The sequence below is a fragment of the Bos taurus genome, unplaced genomic scaffold (genome assembly GCF_002263795.3).
Source record: "Bos taurus isolate L1 Dominette 01449 registration number 42190680 breed Hereford unplaced genomic scaffold, ARS-UCD2.0 Leftover_ScbfJmS_1899, whole genome shotgun sequence".
Classification (NCBI taxonomy): domain Eukaryota; kingdom Metazoa; phylum Chordata; class Mammalia; order Artiodactyla; family Bovidae; genus Bos; species Bos taurus.
In genome coordinates this window covers 1419581-1444490 of record NW_020190994.1, presented here as the reverse complement: position 1 = coordinate 1444490, position 24910 = coordinate 1419581, and the positions used below count along the sequence as shown (strand labels likewise).

At 41.3% G+C, this 24910-nt stretch overlaps 1 protein-coding gene across 2 annotated transcripts in view; it reads right to left on the bottom strand.

Annotated features, from left to right (window-relative positions):
- LOC132342101 (ATP-binding cassette sub-family C member 4-like) overlaps positions 1 to 17575 on the bottom strand; it is a 168041-nt gene extending 150466 nt beyond the window's left edge. For both annotated transcript variants that reach the window (XM_015473885.3, XM_010810912.4), the window contains exon 1: positions 17060 to 17575. In XM_015473885.3, coding sequence (XP_015329371.2) covers positions 17060 to 17133 — 74 coding nt within the window. In that variant the 5' untranslated portion in view covers positions 17134 to 17575. The remainder of the gene's footprint in view (positions 1 to 17059) is intronic.
- Between the last annotated feature and the right edge of the window lie 7335 nt (positions 17576 to 24910).

Genomic DNA, 24910 nt, shown 5'->3' with positions numbered 1-24910 from the left:
AATATTGCCCACCAGACTTTCAGGGAACTTCAGCTGACAATATCACCAAACTACAGTTTAATTCCACCATGCCCAGGCTTCTGCCCAGGGATATCAAGGTTGCCCCCATTGCCACCACACCCCTGCAAAGACATATGTGTTAGTCAAATCCCTGTTTTCTGGGGGTCCAACCAACCATTCACTATGAGCCCTCCACCTACAGGCATGGCTGACTCTAGATAGTTACCATGCTTAAGGGGTCTGAGGACAGGATCATACCAAACATGGAGGGGCCTGGCCATGCGCAAGTACCCTGGATGGAAGGGCACCACCATGAGCCTAAACAAGACTCAATAAAATCAAAGACAGTGTGTGTGCCCCTGAGGGATGTTTGTTCCTCGAGGACGGTGTAGCAAGGGCCACCCATGTTGGGCCATCAACTGTCTCCAAGAAAACTACCAGGGGACAGTAGGCTATATATGGTTCACACCCAGATCAAGGTTACATTCAGATTTTAATTACACTCGCACAACCTGTGAATCAAAGGGAGTCGTTCATCTAGTCAGAAGGAGAGCTGGACTGGTAATAGCTGTTGTCACTCTTGTAGGATCCCTGGTGAGCCTAGCATGAGAAAGAATTTATAATAACCTAAGTATATAAACAAAAAAAGAAATTTAAAAAGTCAGAGACGGGCCTAAGTAAGTAGAGAACCCAGTTCTAACCTTAGAATGACAAAATCCTGACTAGACCCTCTGGCCCACATGACACTTGACCACTGCAAAGCTCTTGACACCCTGCCGGCTGATCAAGGGGGAATTTGTCCCCCAACCCTTTCCTGTTGTTTTTATGTTAACACTCGTGGTTAGATAGAAAAGACCACATCCCAATTGCCAGAGAAAACTGCTTGCAGACAAAGACAAATATCATACGGTATCACTTATACATGGAATCTTAAAAAGCAGTATAAATGAACTTATCTACCAAAGAGAAACAGAGTTACAGATGTAGAAAATGAACTTATGGTTACCAGCAAGGGAGGGAGGAAGGGACAAATTGGGAGACTGGGATTGACATACATAAACTACCATATATGTATCCAACTCTTTGCAACCCCATGAACGGCAGCCCACCAGGCTCCTCTGCCCATGGGGATTCTCCAGGCAAGAATACTTGAGTGCGTTGCCATGCTCTCCTCAGTGGATCTTCCCAACCCAGGGGTCTAACCCAGGTCTCCTGCACTGCAGGCAGATTCTTACGGTCTGAGCCATCAGGGAAGTATATATAAAAGAGATAACTAGTAAGAACCTACTGTATAGCAGAGGGAACTCTACTCAATTCTCTGAAATAGCTTTTATCTTTTTTAAAGAAAAGAACCCTTTAAAAATAGTGGATATATGGCTATTGATTTACTTTGCTGTACTCCTAAAACTAACACAACACTGTAAATCAACTATACTCCAATAAAAATTCTTCTTTAATAGAGAGAAGGTCACTTGGCCAAATACTCAAAACAGAAAGGGCCTGACTGAACAAATTTGTGACAGGAACAAAATAAGGTTCCCCAGATTCCCTGGGCTTCTAAGGCCATTCTTAGAACCCCTTACAATTATTCTCCTTTTCTGGCTCTTTGGCCCATGATTCTTCAATTGTCTCATTAGTTTTATCTCTTAGAGAACTGAGACAACCAAGTGGCAGATGTCTTTACCCAAGGCTATGAGCAAATGAGACTCTAGCCTGGTGACAATCAGATTCATTTTGGTGGAATCAGGAGAAATCCCCTCCTCTAACCCAAAGTGAAAACAACACCCAGTTGTGGATGTGACTGGTGATGGAAATAAAGTTTGAAGCTGTAAAAACAATATTGCTTAGGAACATGGAACGTTACATGTGTGAATCAAGGTAAATTGGAAGTGGTCAAGCAGACAATGTCAAGAGTCAACATTGATATTTTAGGAATCAGTGAACTAAAATGGGGTGAAATGGGCAAATTTAACTCAGATGACCATTATATCTACCACTGTGGGCAAGAATACCTTAGAAGAAATGGAGTAGCCATCATATTCAACAAAAGAGTCCAAAATGCAGTACTTGGGTGCAATCTCAAAAATGACAAAATGTTCTCTGTTTGTTTCCAAGGCAAACTATTCAATATCACGGTAATCCAAGTCTATGCCCCAACCAGTAATGCCAAAGAAGCTGAAGTTGAATGGTTCTGTGAAGACCTACAAGACCTTCTAGAACTAACACCCCAAAAAAGATATCCTTTTCATCATGGGGACTGAAATGTAAAACTAGGAAGTCAAGAGATACCTGGTATAACAGGCAAATTTGACCTTGGAGTACAAAATGAAGCAGGGCAAAGGCAAACAAAGTTTTGCCAAGAGAACGTACTGGTCATAGCAAACACCCTTTTCCAACCAAACAAGAAAAGACTACACATGAACATCATCAGATAGTCAATACCAAAATCAGATTGATTATATTCTTTGCAGCTGAAGATTGAGACACTCTATACAGTCAGCAAAAACAAGACCAGGAGCTGACTGTTCAGATCATGAACTCCTTAGTGAAAAATTCAGTCTAAAATTGAAAAAAGTAGGGAAAGCCGCTAGACCATTCAGATATGACCTAAATCAAATCCCTTATGATTATAGAGTGGAAGTGACAATAGATTCAAGGGATTATATCTGATAGAGTGCCTGAAGGACTATGGACAGAGATAAGTGATATTGTACAGGAGGCAGTTATCAAGACCATCCCCAAGAAAAAGAAATGCAAAAAGGCAAAATGGTTGTCTGAGGAGGCCTTACAAATAGCTGAGAAAAGAAGCAAGAGAAAGGCAAAGGACAGAAACAAAGATATACCCATCTGAATGCAGACTTCCAAAGAATAGTAAGGAGAGATACAAAAGCCTTCCTAGGGATCAAGGCAAAGAAATGAGGAAAATATGAGAACAGGAAAAACTAAAGATCTCTTCAAGAAAATTAGTGAAACCAAGGGAAAATTTCATGCAAAGATGGACACAATAAAGGACAGAAATGTTATGAATGTAACAGAAGCAGAAGATATTAAGAAGAAGTGGCAAAAATACACAGAAGAACTATACAAAAAAGATCCTCATGACCCAGATAACAACGGTGGTGTGATCACTGGACAACAGCCAGACATCCTGGAATGTGAAGGCAAGTAAGCCCTTGAGAAGCATCACTAATAATATAGCTAGTGGAGGTGATAGGATTCTAGCTGAGGTATTTCAAATCCTAAAATATGATGCTTTTAAACTGCTACATTCAATATGCCAAAAAATTTGGAAAACTCAGCAGTGGCCACAGGACTGGAAAAGTTCAGTTTTCATCAATCCCAAAGAAAGGCAATTCCAAAGAATGTTCAAAGTACCGCACAATTGCATTCATCTCACACGCTAGCAAAGTAATACTCAAAATTATCCAATAGTACGTGAACCATGAACTTCCAGATGTTAAAGCTGGATTTAGAAAAGGCAGAGGAACCAGAATCAAATTGCCAACATCTGTTGGATCACAGAAAAAGCCAGAGAATTACAGAAAAACATCTACTTCTGATTTCTTGACTATTACTAAGCCTTTGACTGTGTGGATCATAACAAACTGTGGAAAATTCCTCAAGAGACAGGAATACCAGACAACTTGACCTGCCTCCTGAGAAATCTGTATGCAGGTCAAGAAGCAACAGTTAAAAATGGACATGGAAAAAGAGATTGGAGAGAGGAGTACGGCAAGGTTGTAGAGTTCCAGCAAAACATCTATTTCTGCTTTATTGACTATACCAAAGCCTTTGACTTTGTGAATCACAATAAATTGTGGAAAATTCTGAAAGAGATGGGAATACCAGATCACCTGACCTGCCTCTTGAGAAACCTATATGCAGTACAGGAAGCAACAGTTAGAACTGGACATGAAACAACAGACTGGTTCCAAAAAGGAAAAGGAGTACGTCAAGGCTGTATGTTGTCATCCTGCTTATTTAACTTATATGCAGAGTACATCATGAGAAAGCCTGGGCTGGATGAAGCACAAGCTAGAATCAAGATTGCCAGGAGAAATTTCAATAACCTCAGATATGCAGATGACACCACCCTTGTAGCAGAAGGTGAAGAAGAACTAAAGACTGTCTTAATGAAAAGGAAAGAGGCAAGTGAAAGAGTTGGCTTAAAGCTCAACATTCAGAAAACGAAGATCATGGCATCTGGTCTCATCACTTCATGGCAAATAGATGGGGAAACAGTGGCTGACTTTACTTTTTTTGGCTCCAAAATCACTTCAGATGGTAATTGCTGCCATGAAGTTATGACCAACCTAGACAGCATATTAAAAAGCAGAGACATTACTTTGTCAACAAAGGTCCATCTAGTCAAGGCTATGGTTTTTCCAGTAGTTATGTATGGATGTGAGATTTGGACTATAAAGAAAGCTGAGTGCAGAAGAATTGATGCTTTTGAACTGTGGTGTTGGAGAAGACTCTTGAGAGTCCCTTGGACTGTAAGAAGATCCAACAGGTCCATCCTAAAGGAAATCAGTCCTGGGTGTTCATTGGAAGGACTGATGTTGAAGCTGAAACTCCAATATTTTGGTCACCTGATACAAAGAGCTGACTCATCTGAAAAGACCCTGATGTTGGGAAAGATTGAAGGCAGGAAGAGAAGGGGATGACAGAGGATGAGATGGTTAGATGGCATTACCAACTCAATGGACATGAGTTTGGGATAAACTCCAGGAGTTGGTGATGGACAGGGCAGCCTGGTGCACTGTGGCTCATGGGGTCGCAAAGAGTCGGACACGACTGAACTGACTGACTGAAATGATGGCAGAAAGAAAAGAAGAGCTAAAGAGCCTCTCAATGATGGTGAAAGAGGAGAGTGAAAAACGCTGGCATAAAACTTAACATTCAAAAGATGAAGATCATGCATCTGATCCCATCAGTTCAGTTCAGTTCAGTTCAGTTGCTCAGTCGTGTCTGACTCTTTGTAACCCCATGAATCGCAGCACACCAGGTTTCCCTGTCCATCACCAACTCCCAGAGTTCACCTAAACTCATGTCCATCGAGTCAGTGATGCCATCCAGCCATCTCATCCTCTGTCACCCCTTCTCCACCTGCCCCCAATCCCTCCCAGCATCAGAGAGCTTTTCCAATGAGTCAACTCTTCTCATGAGGTGGCCAAAGTACTGGAGTTTCAGCTTTACCATCATTCCTTCCAAAGAAATCCCAGGGCTGATCTCCTTCAGAATGGACTGGTTGGATCTCCTTGCAGTCCAAGGGACTCTCAAGAGTCTTCTCCAACACCACAGTTCAAAGGCATCAATTCTTCGACACTCAGCCTTCTTCACAGTCCAATTCTCACATTCATACATGACCACAGGAAAAAACATAGCCTTGATTGACGGACCTTTGTTGGCAAAGTGATGTCTCTTGTTGGGGGCCAGAGTGAGGTACTCCGCCCGTGACAAAGGTCATGAGGAAGGAGGCTCGACATACGCAAAGGCGGGATCGAGCCTCAGGAGTCCCCCTGGAACTCCTCGAGCATCTACCCCCATAACCAGAGCCTGCCTACTTTACTACTTTGTGCTCTCACCTACATCTCTGACTTTACGGGGGGCTGTCCCCCACCACCTCTTTCAGAGAAGGAGTTAACCTAGAGCTCCAGTTAATAATAATTCCTGGGCGTGATAAGAGTGTTTTAACCTACAAACTCCTCTGAAGTTTCTCTAGCCTGCCTGACAGGCTTGTCCGGCCACATGTGATTGCTCACAGCCTCCCAACCGTGAGAGGCACGAGATGCTTTAAACCTTCTAAAAACAGGTTCCTTAGAAAAGTTAGAAAACTATTAGTATAAATATAATAGGCTGATTAGAAATTGTATTGGTGAAGGGTTTTTCATTTGTTGAGCCAATGTTCGTTGCTAAGTCTCCACATCCCCTGCCCTTACACACATTAATGAATATATAGAAGAAATAAGTATTAACCTTTGATATTAATCACATTAGACCTTAGGCTAAGTAAATTCTTTCCTTAACTAAAACCCACTACACCCTCACCCTGTAGGAATGTAACTTTATTTGGGTGGCGTCTGTTTTAAGAATAATCATCCCTGGAGAAATAAGTGTCCTGGTTGACTGACCGCTGTCACAAGGAGAGGGTCATAAATTGTCAGCAGGCCCCCCTGGCCAGAAGATGATGTAACACCCCTAAGACCTCTGTATACATTTGTATGAAGCACCTGACTTTGATAAAAGTCAGGACTGCTGACCCCGCGTGACTTTTGCATAACATCTCAGTGTATAAAAGTAGACCATGGAAAATAAAGAATTGGGATCAGTTTCTCGAAATACTGGTCTCCCCATGTCGCTCTCTCTCTCACTCTGGCTGAGTCTCCATCTGGAGCACGGAACCCACCATGCTTACTAATTATGCCTGGGCTTCTAAGATCCGACCGGGGAGGCCTCAGTGTCTCCTCTCCTTCGGGAGAACGGAAGGACGCCTGTGGCCTACGTAAGTGGTGCAAACTTCTTGTCTTGAAGTTTTATTGGTCTCCCGCATAAACCAAGCTACTCAGCCTCTTTTCTCCACTGAATTTTCCTACTGAGCTATCCTCATCCTATTACTCTTTATATCTTTGACAAAATATTTAAATAAATAGGTCGCCGAGGCCGTCCCCGCTTCGAATACCCTGGATCAGCCGGGGCAGGTCCCTGGCAGGTGGCGCCCGAAACAGGGACGATTTGAAGGTAGGCCCGCAACAGTCTCTGCTTTTGAATATGCTATCTAGGTTGGACATAACTTTCCTTCCAAGGAGTAAGCGTCTTTTAATTTCATGGCGGCAGTCACCATCTGTGGTGATTTTGGAGCCCAGAAAAATAAAGTCTGACACTGTTTCCACTGTTTCCCCATCTATTTCCCATGAAGTGATGGGACCGGATGCCATGATCTTTGTTTTTTGAATGTTGAGCTTTAAGCCAACTTTTTCACTCTCCAGTTTCACTTCCATCAAGAGGCTTTTTAGTTCCTCTTCACTTTCTGCCATAAGGGTGGTGTCATCTGCATATCTGAGGTTATTGATATTTCTCCCGGCAATCTTGATTCTGGCTTTTGTCTCTTCCAGTCCAGTGTTTCTCATGATGTACTCTGCCTATAAATTAAATAAGCAGGGTGACAATATACAGCCTTGATGTACTCCTTTTCATGGCAAATAGATGGGGGAACATGAAAACAATGACAGACTTTATTTTGGAGGCTCCAAAATTACTGCAGATGGTGACTGCAGCCATGAATTACAAGATGCTTGATCCTTAGAAGAAAAGTTATGGATATCCTAGACAGCATATTAAAAAGCAGAGACATTACTCTGCTGACAAAGGTCTGTCTAGTCAAAGCTATGGATTTTCCAGTAGTCATGAATGGTTGTGAGGTTTGGACTATAAAGAAATCTGAGCACTGAAGAACTGATGCTTTTGAACTGTGTTTTGGAGAAGACTCGTGGAATGCAAGGAGATCCAACCAGTCAATCCTAAAGAAAATCTTTCCTGAATATTCATTGGAAGGACCAATTCTTTGGCCACCTGATGCAAAGAACTGATTAATTGGATAAGACCCTGATGCTGGGAAAGATTGAAGGCAGGAGGAGAAGGGGACAACAGAGGATGAGATGGTTGGACGGCATCACCAACTCGATGGACATGAGTTTGAGCAAGCTCCAGGAGTTCACAGTGGACAAGGAAACCTGGCGTGCTGCAGTACACGGGATTGCAGAGACAGACTCTTTGAGCAACTGAACTGAACTGAACCCAATATGTGACAATGCCTACGCTTAGCAGGTAGCAAGATCAGAAGATGAACCTTTGCCCCTTCAGAGTCCTTCAATAATAAGGAGCAGTAAAAAGGACAGCCTGATACCCCAGAAATATATCCCTGCCCTGCCCTCGAATGGAAACCAACTGCTCTTATCTGAGTTTCAGGCTCAATCATAAAAGGTAAGAAAAAAATATGTACTGATTAGAACTAGGTAGGATGCAAATGGCAGAAGCTCTAACATCTAGTAGACACAGAGCCTCATTATGCATCCACTGTAATATATAAGCATGATAAATGACACACCAACTGTTGGGAAGCGTAGTACAAAATAGCCCTATTAGGAGAAAGTCCTTGGGAAGATGGTGAAGGGCCAGAAGTACCCGGCTTTGTGTACTGCAGACAGAAAAACATCTCCTGTCTTTGGTTATGCTCGGCGCCAAGATTTAATAATAAATAGGGATGTTACTTGAGAAAAAGGGTTGTGGGATAAGCACATGAGTCACTTAGAGCATGCTGTCCTTGAAATGTTTTTACTGATTATGTGTTAACCCCATATGTGCTCTGCTGGCCATATACTTTAAGCTCTTTTTTCCTGCTTCTATAAAAAGGCTTGACTGCAGAAATAAACTTGTCAGTCCTTGCAAGAGACTGTCCGAGTGTCATTCTTTCAGGTTCGTCGCTTCCGAGTCCCGGAGAGAAAATCCCCAACAAGTGGCGCCACAAACAGGGACTTGAAAGGAAGGCTGAACAAAGTGATGAGCCCCTGCAGAAAGAGGTAAGCAGGATGGGACAACATAGCAGTAAAATTCCTGTCATTTATATAATTTATCATTTTTTGAAACAAAGCAGTGTTAATGTTTCAAGAGATCAGTTGAACGACTCCTATCATATTTTACTGGAACAATTCATGGTTCCCAGAAGATGGGACACTCAATCTAGACATTTAGAAAAGGGTTAAAAATAATGCTTTGTGAGCATATCAGCAAGGGTTACATGGTCACTCATACAGGCTATTGTAGAACAAATTGAAGGGCATAACGTTGATTTGGAAGTAAAAACTATTCAATCTTTACATGAATATGAGCTTAAAGAACAAGATATACAAGGTGCTTTGAAATATAAGAATGTTATGCTCAGACACAATCCTTAGAAAAACAACTTAGAGACATATATATACAGGATGCGTCAAAACTGAAGCCACTTAGAATGGAGATCATTTCATTCAACGGACAGCCCAAATCTGAGGTTTTTCCTTCTGCTCCACCTGTAACAGCAATTGCTAACTTTACTTGTACTAACTGCTTCACTCCTCCTTGGGAGATGCCTGCTTGTGCTTTCGCTTTCCCAATACAATTTGATCAACCCGTCCAAGGTCAAAATTCTTGGGATGGTATAGATTTTGGCATGTTGTCTAATTTTAAGAAAGCATGAACTCTGTATGGACCTATTTCTCCTTACTGTATAGAATTTCTCAGAGGATGGGCTGACCATTGGATGCCATATGATTTTTTTCAAGTAGCAAAAATGGCTTTAAATCCTCAACAATTACTGCAATGGCAAATATGGGTTAATGATGAGGCCCAACAGCTGATGACTGACCAGCAATCTCATGGTAACCCTGCCAATTTAACTTATGATATACTGACTAGAACAAGGACTATGGCCAATGTAATGGCGCAATTAGCTAATATTAGCCTTGAGATGTTGCATTTTATTAAAGAAACTGCCTGCAAGACATGGGCAAATGTTGATAGCACTAACTCTGATGGTTCATTTGTTAAGATTATTCAAGGACATGAGGAGGAATATTCTCAATTTATAGGAAAGTTAAAGGATGCAGTTTAAAAATCTATTAAGGATGTGACTTTACAAAATATTATTTTAAAACAACTTGCTTTTGAAAATGCTAATGAGGAATGTCGATCCGTGCTCAGACCAATTTGAGAGACTGGCTCTCTTATGGAATATTTGAAAGCTTGTAGGGATACAGGATCTATGTCCCATAGAGCAAAATTGGTGGCATTGGAAACCTTTAATGTATAAAAAGCTGCTAATGCCAAATGTTTTAACTGTGGGAAGGCCGGCCATATGAAAAAACAATGCTGCATGCCAGCACAGGCTGGAAAAAATAATACTACTTCTAATAAGAAGAAACCCCAAGGAGTATGTCCAAGATGTAAAAAGGGGTTCCACTGGCTGAATGAATGTCATTCTAAATTTGATAAGATTGGAAACACCTTGAACCCGGGTGCACAACAAAAACAACAGGGAAACTGATAAAGGGGCCATCCTCTAGCCCCGCTACAAAAGGAGGACCTATTGTTATGACGCTACAAGCAGTTACATCTAAGAGTGCTTGCATCAATATACCCAGTCCTTAATGATATGGAACTAATAGAATTATACAACCCCCACAAAATTCCCACTGGATATTATGGCCTGATTCCACCCGGGACAATGGAACTGATTTTGGGATGTAGTAGCTGCACAATGAGAGATTTAATGGTATTGACTGGTGTTGTGGACGAAGATTATGAAGGAGAAATACATATGGTAAATGTTGTGAAAATGGGAAATGTATACTTACAAAAAGGGGAATGTTTTGCACAATTATTACTTTTACCATATGTCAAACCAATGATGGCATCTGATAAAGTTCAGCAGGGAGGCTTTGGCAGTATCAACCTTACTGCTGCACTATCCACCCTATTAAAGGAACATCAGAAACCCATGCTTACTTTACTCACATGGGGAAAGAATTTCACAGGCATGTTAGATACCCGAGCTGACATTTCAATCATTAGAGCTGCAGAATGGCCCCCATTGATGGCTCCTTTTAGACTATTAGAAGTAAATGAAGCTAATGTCACACAAACTTTTGTCAATGCATCCTATTTACAAATGTATGGCCCTAATCAAATTGTAACTTATCTTAAACCATATATTACTAATATCCCAATCAATTTATGGGGACGGGATTTTCTTCAACAAACGAAAGCCACAGTTTCTTTAAATGAACCTTTTAATGGGGGCCATTGAGTTAACACTGCTGCCCCTTGATTGGGAATCTGATACCCCAATATGGACACCTCAATGGCCCCTGACTAAAGAAAAACTGGCAACTCTTACACAATTAGTTAATGAACAATTACAAAAAGCTCATATAGAACCTTCATTTTCCCTGTGGAATTCCCCTGTTTTTGTAATAAAAAAGAAATCAGGAAAATGGCAAATGTTGATAGATTTAAGAAATGTTAATAATACCATGTTACCTATGGGGCCCTTACAACCAGGATTGCCCTCCCCTTCTATGGTACCAAAAGGATGGTCTATAGTTATTATTGACTTACAAGACTGCTTTTTTACTATACCTTTGCGCCCTAAAGATAGAAAACGTTTTGCCTTTTCAGTTCCTTCTATAAATTACATGGCTCCTATTAAAAGATTTCAATGGAAGGTGCTACCTCAGGGAATGATGAACTCTCCTACCATTTGCCAATATCTCATATCTGTTTTATTACAACCTATTAGAGATAAATATCCTACTGCATTTATAATTCATTACATGGATAATACTTCCTTTTATGGAATCTGAACTCTGTTTACAACAGTTATATAATGAAGTTACTACTACTCTTCAAAATCATGGCCTGCTTGTAGCACCAGATAAAATTCAGTGGAAAGCACCCTTTAATTATTTAGGACATGTTATGGAATAATCTAAAATCAAAAGTCAAAAAACTCAAATTTCTGTGCAATCTCTACACACGCTGAATGATTTTCAAAAATTGCTAGGTGATATTAATTGGCTGTGGCTATCTGTCAGCATCCCCACCTATGCCTTACAAAATCTATTTACAATTTTAGAGGGATCCCCTGACCCTAATAGCCCTAGGCAGCTAACAAAAGAGGCCAAAGAAGAACTGGCCTTAATAGAGAAACACATTCAACAATCTTTTTCAACTCGGCTAGATTATGATCAGCCAGTTTCTTTATATATATTCCCCTCTGAACATTCGCCTACTGCAATTATAGCTCAACATAGCCCAATAGAATGGGTATATTTACACACTAAACAGTCTAAAAAAATCATATCATATATTGAGAAAATAGGGCACTTAATTGTGTCAGGAAGAAGCCGTGTACAAACTTTGACTGGATTTGATCCATATGCAATACAAGTTCCCTTGACAAAAAAGGAATTGCAAATTGCCTTACAATATAACTTGACCATACAAATGGCATTAAGTGATTTTCAAAATGTTATCTCATTTCATTTACCAAAAGGAAAATTGTGGGACTTTCTACAATGTACTAAATTCATTATAACTAATATCATTGCATCCCAGCCTATTTCCAAAGTACCCACCCATTTCATTGATGGCAACAAAAAGACATAACAGGGATTGTCAGCCCTGATATCAAAGAGAAATTACCTACTACCTACTCTTCAGTACAAAGAGTTGAATTGTATGCTTTATATGCTCTTCTGTCACTTCAAACCATTATCCTTCAACGTATATACTGATTCCAAATACCTTGCTTCCCTTTTTCCTGATTTTGTTACCACCTTTTTATACAATCTAGATGAAGAATTATATACTCTCTTTTCACAGACTCAAGCTTTAATTCGCTCACGTACTGAACCCTTCTTTATTGCACATATACTTGCTCATTCAAGTTTATCTGGCCCTCTGGCTGCAAGAAATGATACTATTGACAGGCTCATAGCTCCCATTTTTACATCTGCCACTGACAAACATGCTAATCTTCATACCAATGCTAACAGATTGCACTCTAAATACCATATTCCTCTCGCTGAAGCACGACATATTATTAAAACCTATGATGTCTGTGCCCCTCTGCATTTATGGACTACAATATCAAGAATTAATCCCTGGAGGCAACAACCTAATTCCCTTTGGCAATCTGACTTCACTCACTGCTCCTTAGGAAAATTTTCTTTATTTTTTGCCTCAATAGATACATTTTGCAACTTTATCTGGACAGTAACTGTCTCTTCAGAATCCAGCAAACACACCATTTCCACACTCTTACTCACCTTCCCCGTTATGGGGATTCCTTCTGTCTTGATAACAGACAATGGACCTACATTCACCTCTCATTCGTTTCCTTTATTTTTATCAGAATGGAACATCACACACATTACAGGAATACCCCATAATCCTCAGGGTCAAACCATTATTGAAAGAGCCCACCGCACCCTAAAAACTCATTTACTAAAACAGAAAGGGGGAATATGGAAGAGGAGATACACTTCTTATTCTATGAACCCTCAATTATTATTATCTTTAACTCTTTATTCCCTAAATTTTTTAAACTTAATAAAAAATAATTCTGACACTCATGCAGATAGACATTTGGCAGAAGACAAAAACAGCAAATTAGAAATCAATACACCAATATGGTATAAGCAATCCAATCAGTGGCTGCCAGGAATCTTACGACTCCTAGGCAAGGGTTATGGTCTTGTCGTTGCAGATGGAGAGGAAATCTGGGTTCCTCTTCGCTATGTCCATTACTGGGAGGGACCCCAAGAGTGCACTCCCTCAGGAAGTGATGATGTTAATGCGAAGGGTCTCGTCAATGACCCTGGAGGAGCCAATAAGGAAACGCCATCGTCTGAAACCTTACCCGACATGGGCTCAAGTGAAAAACATGACTCGTCAGGCTGGGCAGACACTGAAGAGCAAGAGGAACATCATAACTGCTACAGGTTTAATAGATCAAGCATTGGAGGCTTTCATAAATCTAAGACAAGTTTATGGACTGATAAGGACATACTGCTGAATTGGTATAACAGGGGCTTATCACCCCCATGACCCAGGATTGTCGTCCCCAATGTGGGGCCAGAGCAATGGCACATTTGGAAAATTCGAGCAGCTTTAGAGCACTTCATTAGTGTTTATGGGACTGTGGGTGTGTTTTGTCCTTATAATTATACCTTCCTATATAATAGTACTGGCTATATTCAATCGTGTGTTCACCTTCCGTACTTATTTATTGTAGGGCATTTTGGTATCGACTTATCAGCCAAGACTGTCAATTGTACTGCATGTGCATTGTATACCTGCCTTAATCACACCATTTCATATCACAATGTTAGCATTGTGCTAGTTAAACAAAGATCTGAGTTATGGCTTCCCGTAAACTTAACTGAACCTTGGACTGATTCTGTATTTCTTTCTGTATTGTTGAAAACTGGGCTTAGGCGATCTAAGCGCATCATTGGGTGGATTATTGCAGGCATCTTAAGCCTTATCTCCATTGTGACTGTAGGAACTTTGTCTGGTATGGCTTTACATAATTCTATATAAAATCATGATTTTATCACTGCTTGGCACAAAGACTCTCATGATCTGTGGACTTGACAAGCTCAAATAGAACAAACATGAATTAATGACTTACAAACTGTGGTTATCTACTTAGGAGATCAAATGCAGCAACTGACTTTCTGAACACGTATATGCTGTCACTGGAATTTTACTTCTTTTTGTCTGACTAACATGCTCTATAATAGCACTGAATATCCTTGGGATAAAGTTAAGGTGCATTTGCAGGATCTCACAGATAACTCAAGTTTAGACATCAATTTTTTGAAACAACAAGTTGCTAATTTTCAAGTTAGGGTACCTAAGGAATTGTATAGCACTCAATTCTATGATACTTTAACCAAAACCCTATTGTCTCTAGACCCTAGAGCTTGGCTTTCAGGAAGCAATATTTTTATATATGTATTAATCACCCTGCTCTTTTTGTCATTGCTTATAGGATACAGAAGTCTCTACTCAAGACTCCATGCCTCCCACAATGGAGTCCAACTAGCAGCCACCATGCTTAAATTAAAAACAAAAGGAGGCTATGTTGGGAAGCATAGTACAAAATAGCCGTATTAGGAGAAAGTCCTTGGGAAAATGGCGAAGGGCCAGAAGCACTCGGCTTTGTGTACTGTGGACAGAAAAACATCTACTGCCTTTGGTTATGCTCAGTGCCAAGATTTAATAATGAATAGGGATGTTACTTGAGAAAAAGGGTTGTGGGATAAGCACATGAGTCACTTAGAGCACGCTGTCCTTGAAATGTTTTTACTGATTATGTGTTAACCCCATATGTGCTCTGCTGGCTGTATACTTTAAGCTCTTTGTTCCTGCTTCTATAAAAAGGCTTGACTGCAGAAATAAACTTGTCAGTCCTTGCAAGAGACTGTCCGAGTGTCATTCTTTCAGGTTCGTCACTTCCAAGTCCTAGGGAGAAAATCCCCAACACCAACCAGGACCACTACAGTTGACAATGGCTATGACAACAAAGCAAAGAGCTCAAACAAGGACTAAAAAGGAGTGCTACCTTAATTTCAGGTCCAAATCACACTGCATTATTGGGTTAGCCATGAATATTCCTCCCTCTCTTAACCTGATTCCCTTCTTTTTACTTCAACCCTCCTATATACCCAGTTGGGCTGAGAGGTTGACTTGCAAACTAAGTCTCCACTTTCCATTCTTTGGTCACTGAGCAAAGCTTGTGCTCTACCAGTCTCACCATCAGTTTACTTATTGGTTGTGGGAATCTGAGTGAGAAAGAACCTCCCCATCATGATAAGGGGTCTCATGCTATGCTAGGCCCCTGGCACAATTCCAGGCAACCAACTCCATGAGAAGCACAGCAGTTACATACACAAGAAACACGGATCCCAGAACCAGACTTCCTGGTTTGAGATCCCACTCCACTGCTTACTAGCTGTGTGATGGTAAGCAACTTACTCAACCTCTATGCTTCAGAGTCTTCAAGCATGAAATAAGTGGTAATAGTTCCTTCCTCCCCAGCAGGAAAACTGGAAATGGGTACCAATGAAAATGGAAGTCTTCACCTTCCATTTCTATGCACACACATTTTCAAAGTCAACAAACAGAATGTGCTTTGAGAGTTTCTTGCCCTACTTGATGTTAAAGAGATATTTGTCTACTTTGCTATTATTTATGGTAACCACACACATATTCCTTCTTCTAGGTCCCTCTTTCCTAAAGGGCAATCAAATAGCCAAGGGATGTAGCTACATGCACTGAATATACCACCATCAAAACAAGCATAAGAGCTGCCATCCCCCTGGGAATCCCCTAGGCTGTCCAATGAAAGAAGTATCAGAATTTGTGGAAAAGATAAATGGGTTAGGGTCCAGAAACAAAAGACCTAATAATCACCCAAGTGGGATTAAAATCCAAAGGTTCAGGCCTGCATATCTGTAGTCCCAGCTACTAGATGAAGACTTCAATTAAGAACTTCAGCTCTCTGCAGTGCTTTTCATCTCTGTGTTTCCTCCCAGCTCATGGACCTGTCAGTGGTTTCAGAACCAAAGGACTCCTGGGTAGGACCACCTGCATCAAGACCTGCATGCACTCCTTCTCTGAAGGATAGAGATCTGGATAAGACCCCACATGTTTCAGGGACCACATCCCCAGGGTTTGGTTCTCAAAGGTAGAAGTGGAGATATTCACAATAGGGCCAGGGGCTGTGGTCAAATACACACTCTACTCCTGGCTTGTGTCCCAGGCAAAAGCAACACATGTTCCAGAATAATGTCCCCGTTCATTTCATAAAAAACAATAGTGTTTTGTACACACATGAAATTGGCCAAAACTAGGTACCAGAAGATACGGGACCACACAGGGAGTGAAGGAGGGACAGAAAGAAAGACATAGTCATAGACAAGGGGAAAGAAGGAGCCCAGGGCAGTTGGAACTCAAATGTTCACCTAAGGAACATGGGAAAAGGTGGGGACGTTATTGGAAGATGGCAAAGATGCAGGGCACTAAATAGATAAAGAAAATTGTTCACAAGCTGCTTGCTTGGGGGGGCCAGGAGGGGAGTTGCAGCTTATTTCAGAACTGACAGCGAATTCCTGAGTGGTTCTGAGGCTACTGGATAAGGTGGAGATTAGGGAGCCCAGTCCCTTCTCCTGCTGGGCAGTGACTCTCCCTGAGCAACCTCCTTGCCTTCTGCTCCTGCTGCATCAGCTCTCAGGTGACGTGGCTGGCTGGGCGGAGAGTAGCAAGGCAGGGAGACTCAGTACCCCTGACACCAGGTCCCTTGGTACCCCTCCGAAACCCACCCCTCCCAACCTCACAACCCCACTGGCCTCAGGCTCCCAGGCACGCTCCCTCGCTTTGTCCCTTGGTCCGCAACAGAAGCCGACAGTGTTGCACCCACCGTGGAACGTCACAGCTCAGACTGGGCACTCACCAGACAAACAGGCGTGAGCAGAAATTCGCCTTCTGTAGTGGGCTGGTCTTCACCTCCGCAGACACAGGCAGCATCTTGCCGGCCAAGGCGGACACAGACCGGTGTCTCCCTGCTCAGGTGGCGGTGGGGCTCCTGCTGCTCCTGGAGGCTCTGGCGGGGATGCTGGGGACTGGCTGCCTCACAGATCCACTGGGCCGGAGCCTGAGAACACCTGCTTCTGAGAGTGGAGCGCCCTTTGTGCACCAGGTCCACCTCCCAAGACTGAGCAGCCTTCAGGGTCCACCTCTGAGGCACCTGCTCTGTGCAGGTGCTGCCACAGGCATAGGATGGATGCAGCGTGCCACGTGTGGGGCTGCAGGACCAAGAGACACCCAGGTAGGTGCTTCCAGAAGCCTCACACAAGTGGGAGGCAAAGTTATCAGCTCTTTGATAAAGGGAGCAGGCTGACTGTGAGGCAGAACCAGCCCAGCTCCCAGGAGTGCACCTGGCCACAAACTCTGCGGAAGTTCCTGCTCTGAGCCCAGGCATTCACCCAGAAGGTGGAGACAGGAGGCTCGGGCCCCGCCCATCTCTGCTGCTCAGAGGCTCCCCATGGGCTACAGAGGAAACCTGGAAAAAGCTGGCAGAAGGAGATAGTAGCCTCCTCTCTGGGCCCTCTGCCCTCATCAAGACCAAACAAGGGCGCTGTGGGAAGTTCTCCAACTGTAATGAAGCAGAACCCAGTGGGGCCTTCCTGGGATAGATCCTACCCCCACCCCATGCCCTCTGCCTGCCTCCTGTTTGTAGAAAATCTTCAGTCTCCAAGGCCTCATCTGAATCACAAAAGGCTGGCTCAAGAATTAATGACTGGAAAAATGTGAACACATTAAAAGAAAACAAAACAAACAAACAAACAAAAAAACTTTATCAATAGATTAGCTATACTGCAGTCACAGAATCTTCAGTTCTTCCCAGAAGGCTACAGATAATATGTTTGGTGCACATTCCCGAGTTGTTTGCAGATGCTAAAAAGTCCACCAGGTGGAAGAAGTTAACTGCATGATGACCATGATAAACTGGAACCTAAGGATTTATGATGATAACCCCTGTTGCATTACCGTGCTCCTCAACATCAAGCAGAGAATAGTGCATGAGCTAAATCAAGTACTCTCCACTCTCTCACCTAGTCTGCCTTTAAAAAACCTCCCCTGAAATCCACTGGGGAGTTCCAGCCTTCTGAGCATGAGCATCCTTACTCCTTGCTTGGCCCTTGCAATAAACCTTTCTCTACTCAGAACGCCAACATTTCAGTTCATATCACCTCAGTGTACATTGGGCACAAGGCCTTAGTTTGGCCAATACAAACTGGGCACCAAATATTTGATGATGGCCAACAACAGGGTTTAGCACAGATTATGTTTGTAGAGCTATAAGACTTAAAAAAAAAAGTAACAGAATATTAGACAACTTCAAATGATTTTGAAACATGAATTCATTGGAGATCACCACAACATGTAAGATGTCTTGCATCTCACAGGTTACATTGTGGAGGGACCTCTGTGAGCTTTTTGCTGCCCTCTTTGAAGAGGAATTTGGGACAGAGAGTTTGCCTTATGATTTCTTTCATCATGAGCTCAGGGCCTGCCTAGTGGAGAAATAGTGGCAATATGTTACAGAATACAAGTTATGTTCATTTGTGGGAAACTTAATTCACTTTTAACTCCCACAATACCCTATTCAAGAAGATATTATCTCTGTTTTACAGATGAGAAAGATGAGGCTCAAGGACAGCATTCTCCAAGATCTTTGAATCAGTAAATGATGAATTTTGATTTGGATTCAAGTCCAAGTCCAGCATGACTGTCTCACTGTTGTATGGTCAGTGTGTGAAAAGTGTCTGGAATATGCTATCTGAATGAATCAATACTGTAGGACTGAGAATGAAATCTTGGGCTCCCACTCATAAGTGATAAGTTATTTGTGTGGTCATCTTACCAGCTCAGCAGCTTCTCTTCCCTTTCATTCTAAATGAAGAAAGATCAAAATTTGTGGTGCTTATAATAAGATCATCTCATTATTCTTTGATAATTTCCCATGTACCTTGGCTAAAATGGTGTTATTAATAATGACTTTTAGCTTCAGTTATGCAATATGATTATGTCCTGCAGAAATAGTGTACAGCAATTTGGTTACAGTTGACAGTACAGTATTGTGCCCTTTTCATTTGCTGAGAGAGTAGAGTTTGGGAGTTCTCAACATACAACAGAGAAAAAATTAAATTATTAAGACGTGAAGTGATAGATATTGATTGGCTTGGTATGATGAGCATTTCACAATGTATATGTATGTCAAGTCACCAAGTTGTACATCTAAATACATATAATTTTTGATCATCAATTATACCTCAATAAAGCTGAAGGAGAAATTAATTTTAAAGAAAACTTTAATATATTCAAATGTTTTTTATAACTCAAACATATAAGAATGGCAAACTGTTGATAATTTTCTATTGATGGGCATGCTGGTGGTTTATTATACTATTTTTTTGATATTTCATGCATGTTTGAAGTTTTCTATTGAAAAAAGGAAGACAAAGCTGAAAATTGTCAATTTCCAATTACCCATCTTTCTGGTGTTAACTCTTTCTCAGATAATGGAATCAAACAACCTAAATAATCACTCCTCACTTGATTTCCAGTTCTCTTTGAAATTCTCTACATTTCTCCATCCCTATAAATGTTCAGATACTAGTTCTACTTCAAAGATGAATAAATTGCTTGCTGAAGTTGGAAGTCTAGTGACTTCTCTTGTCACATTTCCCCAGACTGTTCTGTCTGGTCCCCAAAACTGTCTCAAGACCATAATTAGTGTCTCCAAACACTCAGTCCCTACAGCTTCTGCTGTATTTTTTTTTTTAATTAAGATTTTTTGAAACTTCTAGCATTCTTTTCTGAACATACACCACTATGATATTTAGAAGAAATGTTCAAATCCAATGTTACACTGTTCAGAGGACTGGCTCTGGAGCCAAGGGACCAGAGCTCTAGATGCCTCACTCATCCTGCTTCCAACAGGGTTACTGTCAGCCTCAGAATTTGTGAGAGTATTTTGTAAAAACTAAAACAAATAAAAATAAAACTCCAATTGTTTTGAAATGACTATACTACTAAGTGCAATCAACAGATTCAATGCAATCCCTATCAAATTACCAATGGCACTTTTCACAGAACTAGAACAAAAAATTCACAATTCATATGGAGACATAAAAGACCCTGAATATCCAAAACAGTCTTCAGAAAGGAGAATGGAGCTGGAGGAATCAACCTTCCTGACTTCAGACTAAACTACAAAGCTACAGTAATCAAGACAGTGTGGTACTGGCACAAAAAAACAGAAATATAGAACAATGGAACAAGATATAGAACCCAGAGATGAACCTACCCACCTATGGGTACCTACTTTTTGACAAGGGAAGCAAGAATATACAATGGGGCAAAGACAGCCACTTCCATAAGTGGTGCTGGAAAAACTGGACAGCTACATGCAAAAGAATGAAATTAGAACACTACCTAAGACCAAACATAAGGATAAACTCAAAGTGGATTAAATACCTAAATGTAAGACCAGAAACTATTTAACTCTTTTTTTTAATCTTATTTTTAAACTTTACAATATTGTATTAGTTTTGCCAAATATCGAAATGAATCCGCCACAGGTATACCTGTGTTCCCCATCCTGAACCCTCCTCCCTCCTCCCTCCCCATACCATCCCTCTGGGTTGTCCCAGTGCACCAGGCCCAAGCATCCAGTATCGTGCATCAAACCTGGACTGCAACTCGTTTCATACATGTTATTATACATGTTTCAATGCCATTCTCCCAAATCTCCCCACCCTCTCCCTCTCCCACAGAGTCCATAAGACTGATCTATACATCAGTGTCTCTTTTGCTGTCTCGTACACAGGGTTATTGTTACCATCTTTCTAAATTCCATATATATGTGTTAGTATACTGTATTGATGTTTTTCTTTCTGGCTTACTTCACTCTGTATAATAGGCTCCAGTTTCATCCACCTCGTTAGAACTGATTCAAATGTATTCTTTTTAATGGCTGAGTAATACTCCATTGTGTATATGTACCACTGCTTTCTTATCCATTCATCTGCTGATGGGCATCTAGGTTGCCTCCATGCCCTGGCTATTATAAACAGTGCTGTGATGAACATTGGGGTACACGTGTCTCTTTCCCTTCTGGTTTCCTCAGTGTGTATGCCCAGCAGTGGGATTGCTGGATCATAAGGCAGTTCTATTTCCAGTGTATTAAGGAATCTCCACACTGTTCTCCATAGTGGCTGTACTAGTTTGCATTCCCACCAACAGTGTAAGAGGGTTCCCTTTTCTCCACACCCTCTCCAGCATTTATTGCTAGTAGACTTTTGGATCGCAGCCATTCTGACTGGCGTGAAATCTTACCTCATAGTGGTTTTGATTTGCATTTCTCTGATAATGAGTGATGTTGAGCATCTTTTCATGTGTTTGTTAGCCATATGTATGTCTTCTTTGGAGAAATGTCTATTTAGTTCTTTGGCCCATTGTTTGATTGGGTCATTTATTTTTCTGGAGTTGAGCTGTAGGAGTTGCTTGTATATTTTTGAGATTAGTTGTTTGTCGGTTGCTTCATTTGCTATTATTTTCTCCCATTCTGAAGGCTGCCTTTTCACCTTGCTAATAGTTTCCTTTGTTGTGCAGAAGCTTTTAAGTCTAATTAGGTCCCATTTGTTTAGTTTTGCTTTTATTTCCAATATTCTGGGAGGTGGGTCATAAAGGACCCTGCTGTGATGTATGTCGGAGAGTGTTTTGCCTATATTCTCCTCTAGGAGTTTTATAGCAGAAACTATTAAACTCTTAGAAGAGAACATAGGCAGAGCACTCGATGACATAAATCAAAGCAAGATCTCCTACCCACCTCCTAGAATAATGGAAATACAAACAAAAGTAAACAAGTGCAGCCTAATTAAACTTAAAAGCCTTTGCACAGCAAAGGAAACTACAAAGTGAAAAGACAACTCTTAGAATGGGAGAAAATAATATTAAAGGAAACAACTGATAAATAATTCATTTCTAAAATATACAAGCAGCTCATACAACTGAATACCAGAAAAGCAAACAACCTAATCAAAAACTGGGAAAGGGTCCTGAAGAGACATTTCTCCAAAGAAGACATACAGATGAGTAATAGGCACATGAAAAGATGCTCAACGTCACTCATTATTGGACAAATGCAAATCAAAACTACAAGAAGTTACCACCTCACACCAGTCAGAGTGGCCATCATCAAAAAGCCTAAAAATAATGGATGCTGGAGAGGGTATGGAGAGAGGGGAACATTCTTGTTGCTGGGAAGCCCAGTACAAAATTGCCGGTTGGAGGAAGTCCTTGGGAAAATGGCGAAGGGCCAGAAATACCCTGGCTTGGTGTGCTCGGACAGAAAAACATCTCCTGCCTTTGGTTATGCCCAGCGCCAAGATTTAATAATAAATATTAAGGATGTTGCTTGAAAAAACGGGTTATGGGATAAGCACATGGGTCACTTAGATAGAGCACGCTGTCCTTAAAATATTTTTACTGATAAGGTGTTAACCCGTACATGCTCTGCTGGCTGTACTCTAAGCTCTTTGTTCCTACTTCTATAAAAGGGCTTGACTGCAAAAATAAACTTGTCAGTCCTTGCAAGAGACTGTCCAAGTGTCCTTCTTTCAGGTTCGTCGCTTCCAAGTCCCGGGGAAAAAAATCCCCAACCCTTGTAATGTAAACTGATACAGTCATTATGGAAGACAGTATGGAGACTCCTTAAAAAGCCAGGCATAAAACCACCATATGACCCAGGAATCCCACTCCTAGGCATATACCCTGAGGAAATAAAACCTGAAAAAGACACACGTACCCAAATGTTCATTGCAGCACTGTTTACAATAGCGAGAACATGGAGGCAACCTGGATGTACATCGACATATAAATGGATAGAGAAGCTGTGGCACACATATATACAATGGACTAATGCTGCTGCTGCTGCTAAGTTGCTTCAGACATGTCTGACTCTGTGCGACCCCAGAGACGACAGCCCACCAGGCTCCCCCATCCCTGGGATTCTCCAGGCAAGAACACTGGAGTGGGTTTCCATTTCCTTCTCCAATACTCAGCCATGAAAAGGAATAGATTTGAATCTGTTCTAATGAGGTGGACGAAACTAGAGCCTATTATGCAGAGTGAAGTAACTCAGAAAGAGGAATATAAATATTGTATACTGACACATATATATATATGGAATCTCTCTGAAAAGATGGCACTGATGAATTTATTTTCAGTGCAGCAATGGAGAAACACACATAGAGAACAGACCTATGGATACAATGGGAGGAGAGAAGGGAGAAGGGGAGATGTATGGAGAAAGTAACATAGAAATTCACAATACCATATGTAAAATAGATAGCCAATGAGAATTTGCTGTATGACTCAGGGAGCTCAAACATGGACTCTGCCAAAGGCTGAAGGGTGAGGTGGGGAGGAAGATGAGGGGGAGATCCAGGAGGAGGGGACATGGGTATACCTATGGCTGATTCTTGTTGATGCATGACAGAAAACTACAAAATTCTGTAAAGCAGTTACCTTTCAATTAAAAACAACAAAAAACTTTTTGTTTTGAACAGGTGTTCAGTGAATGCCTTTCAGGCACAGGACCACTAGGCCAGACACAGAGCTTACAAACATGGGGGAGATGTCATAAGACCTCTATCTGCACTTGTTTACTGATCTCAAATTGTTCAATACTACAACTAAAAGAACAATAACAAGTGATGTAAAGGATGTACAGAAACTGGAATTCTCATATATTGCTGGTGAGAATGTAAAATGGTACAACCACAAAGTTACCACATAACCCAGAAATTCTACTCATAGTTATCTATCCAGGATAAATGAAAACATATGTCCACATGAAAACTTAGTTACTAATGGTATAACACCATTATTCATAAAAAGGTAATAATTAAAGGTTTTAGGGGTGGGAGGAAGAAAATGTATACCACCTAATGAATGGATAAACAATATCTGGTATTACATGCAATAGGATATTATTTGTAAAGATAGATACATGTATGTTTGCCACAACATGGATGAACATTTAATATATTATGATGAGTTAATGAAGTCAGCCATTGACAAAACAACATCTAAGGAGAAATTCAATCTTGGACTTGATGATTCATTTCCAAATAAACCTCATGGATCATGGGGGATATCTGTATCTGTGCAAACTATAAATTATTATATGCTCTACAGCAGGAGTCCCCAACCCCTGATCTATGGCCTATTAGGAACCAGGCCACAGAACAAGAGGTGAGCAATGGGCGAGGAAGAGAAGCTTGATGGGTATTTAGAGCCACTTCTCATCACTCACATTGCCATCTGATGATCTCCACCTCCTGTCAGATTAGCAGCAGCATTAGATTTTCATAGAAGCATGAAACCTACTGTGAACTGCTCATGTGAGGTATCTAGGTTGAGCACTCCTTATCAGAATCTAATACCTTATGATCTGAGGTGGAGCTGAAGTAACGACGCTAGCACTGGGGAGCACCTGCAAGTACGATTATCATTAGCAGAGAGGTTGACAGCAGAGGGTCTGTAATAAGCCAATTGCTTGCAGACTCATATCAAGACCCTTTCAATAAGTGGCAAGTGACAAGCTGCATCTGTTGGCAGGCCGTACAGTAGCACATGAGTTGGTACTTCAGTTGCACAGCTGCATCTCGTGACAGGCTTTAAGGCAGAATCTTAGCTAATTTTAGCGTGCACAAGGCCTGTCCATTACTTC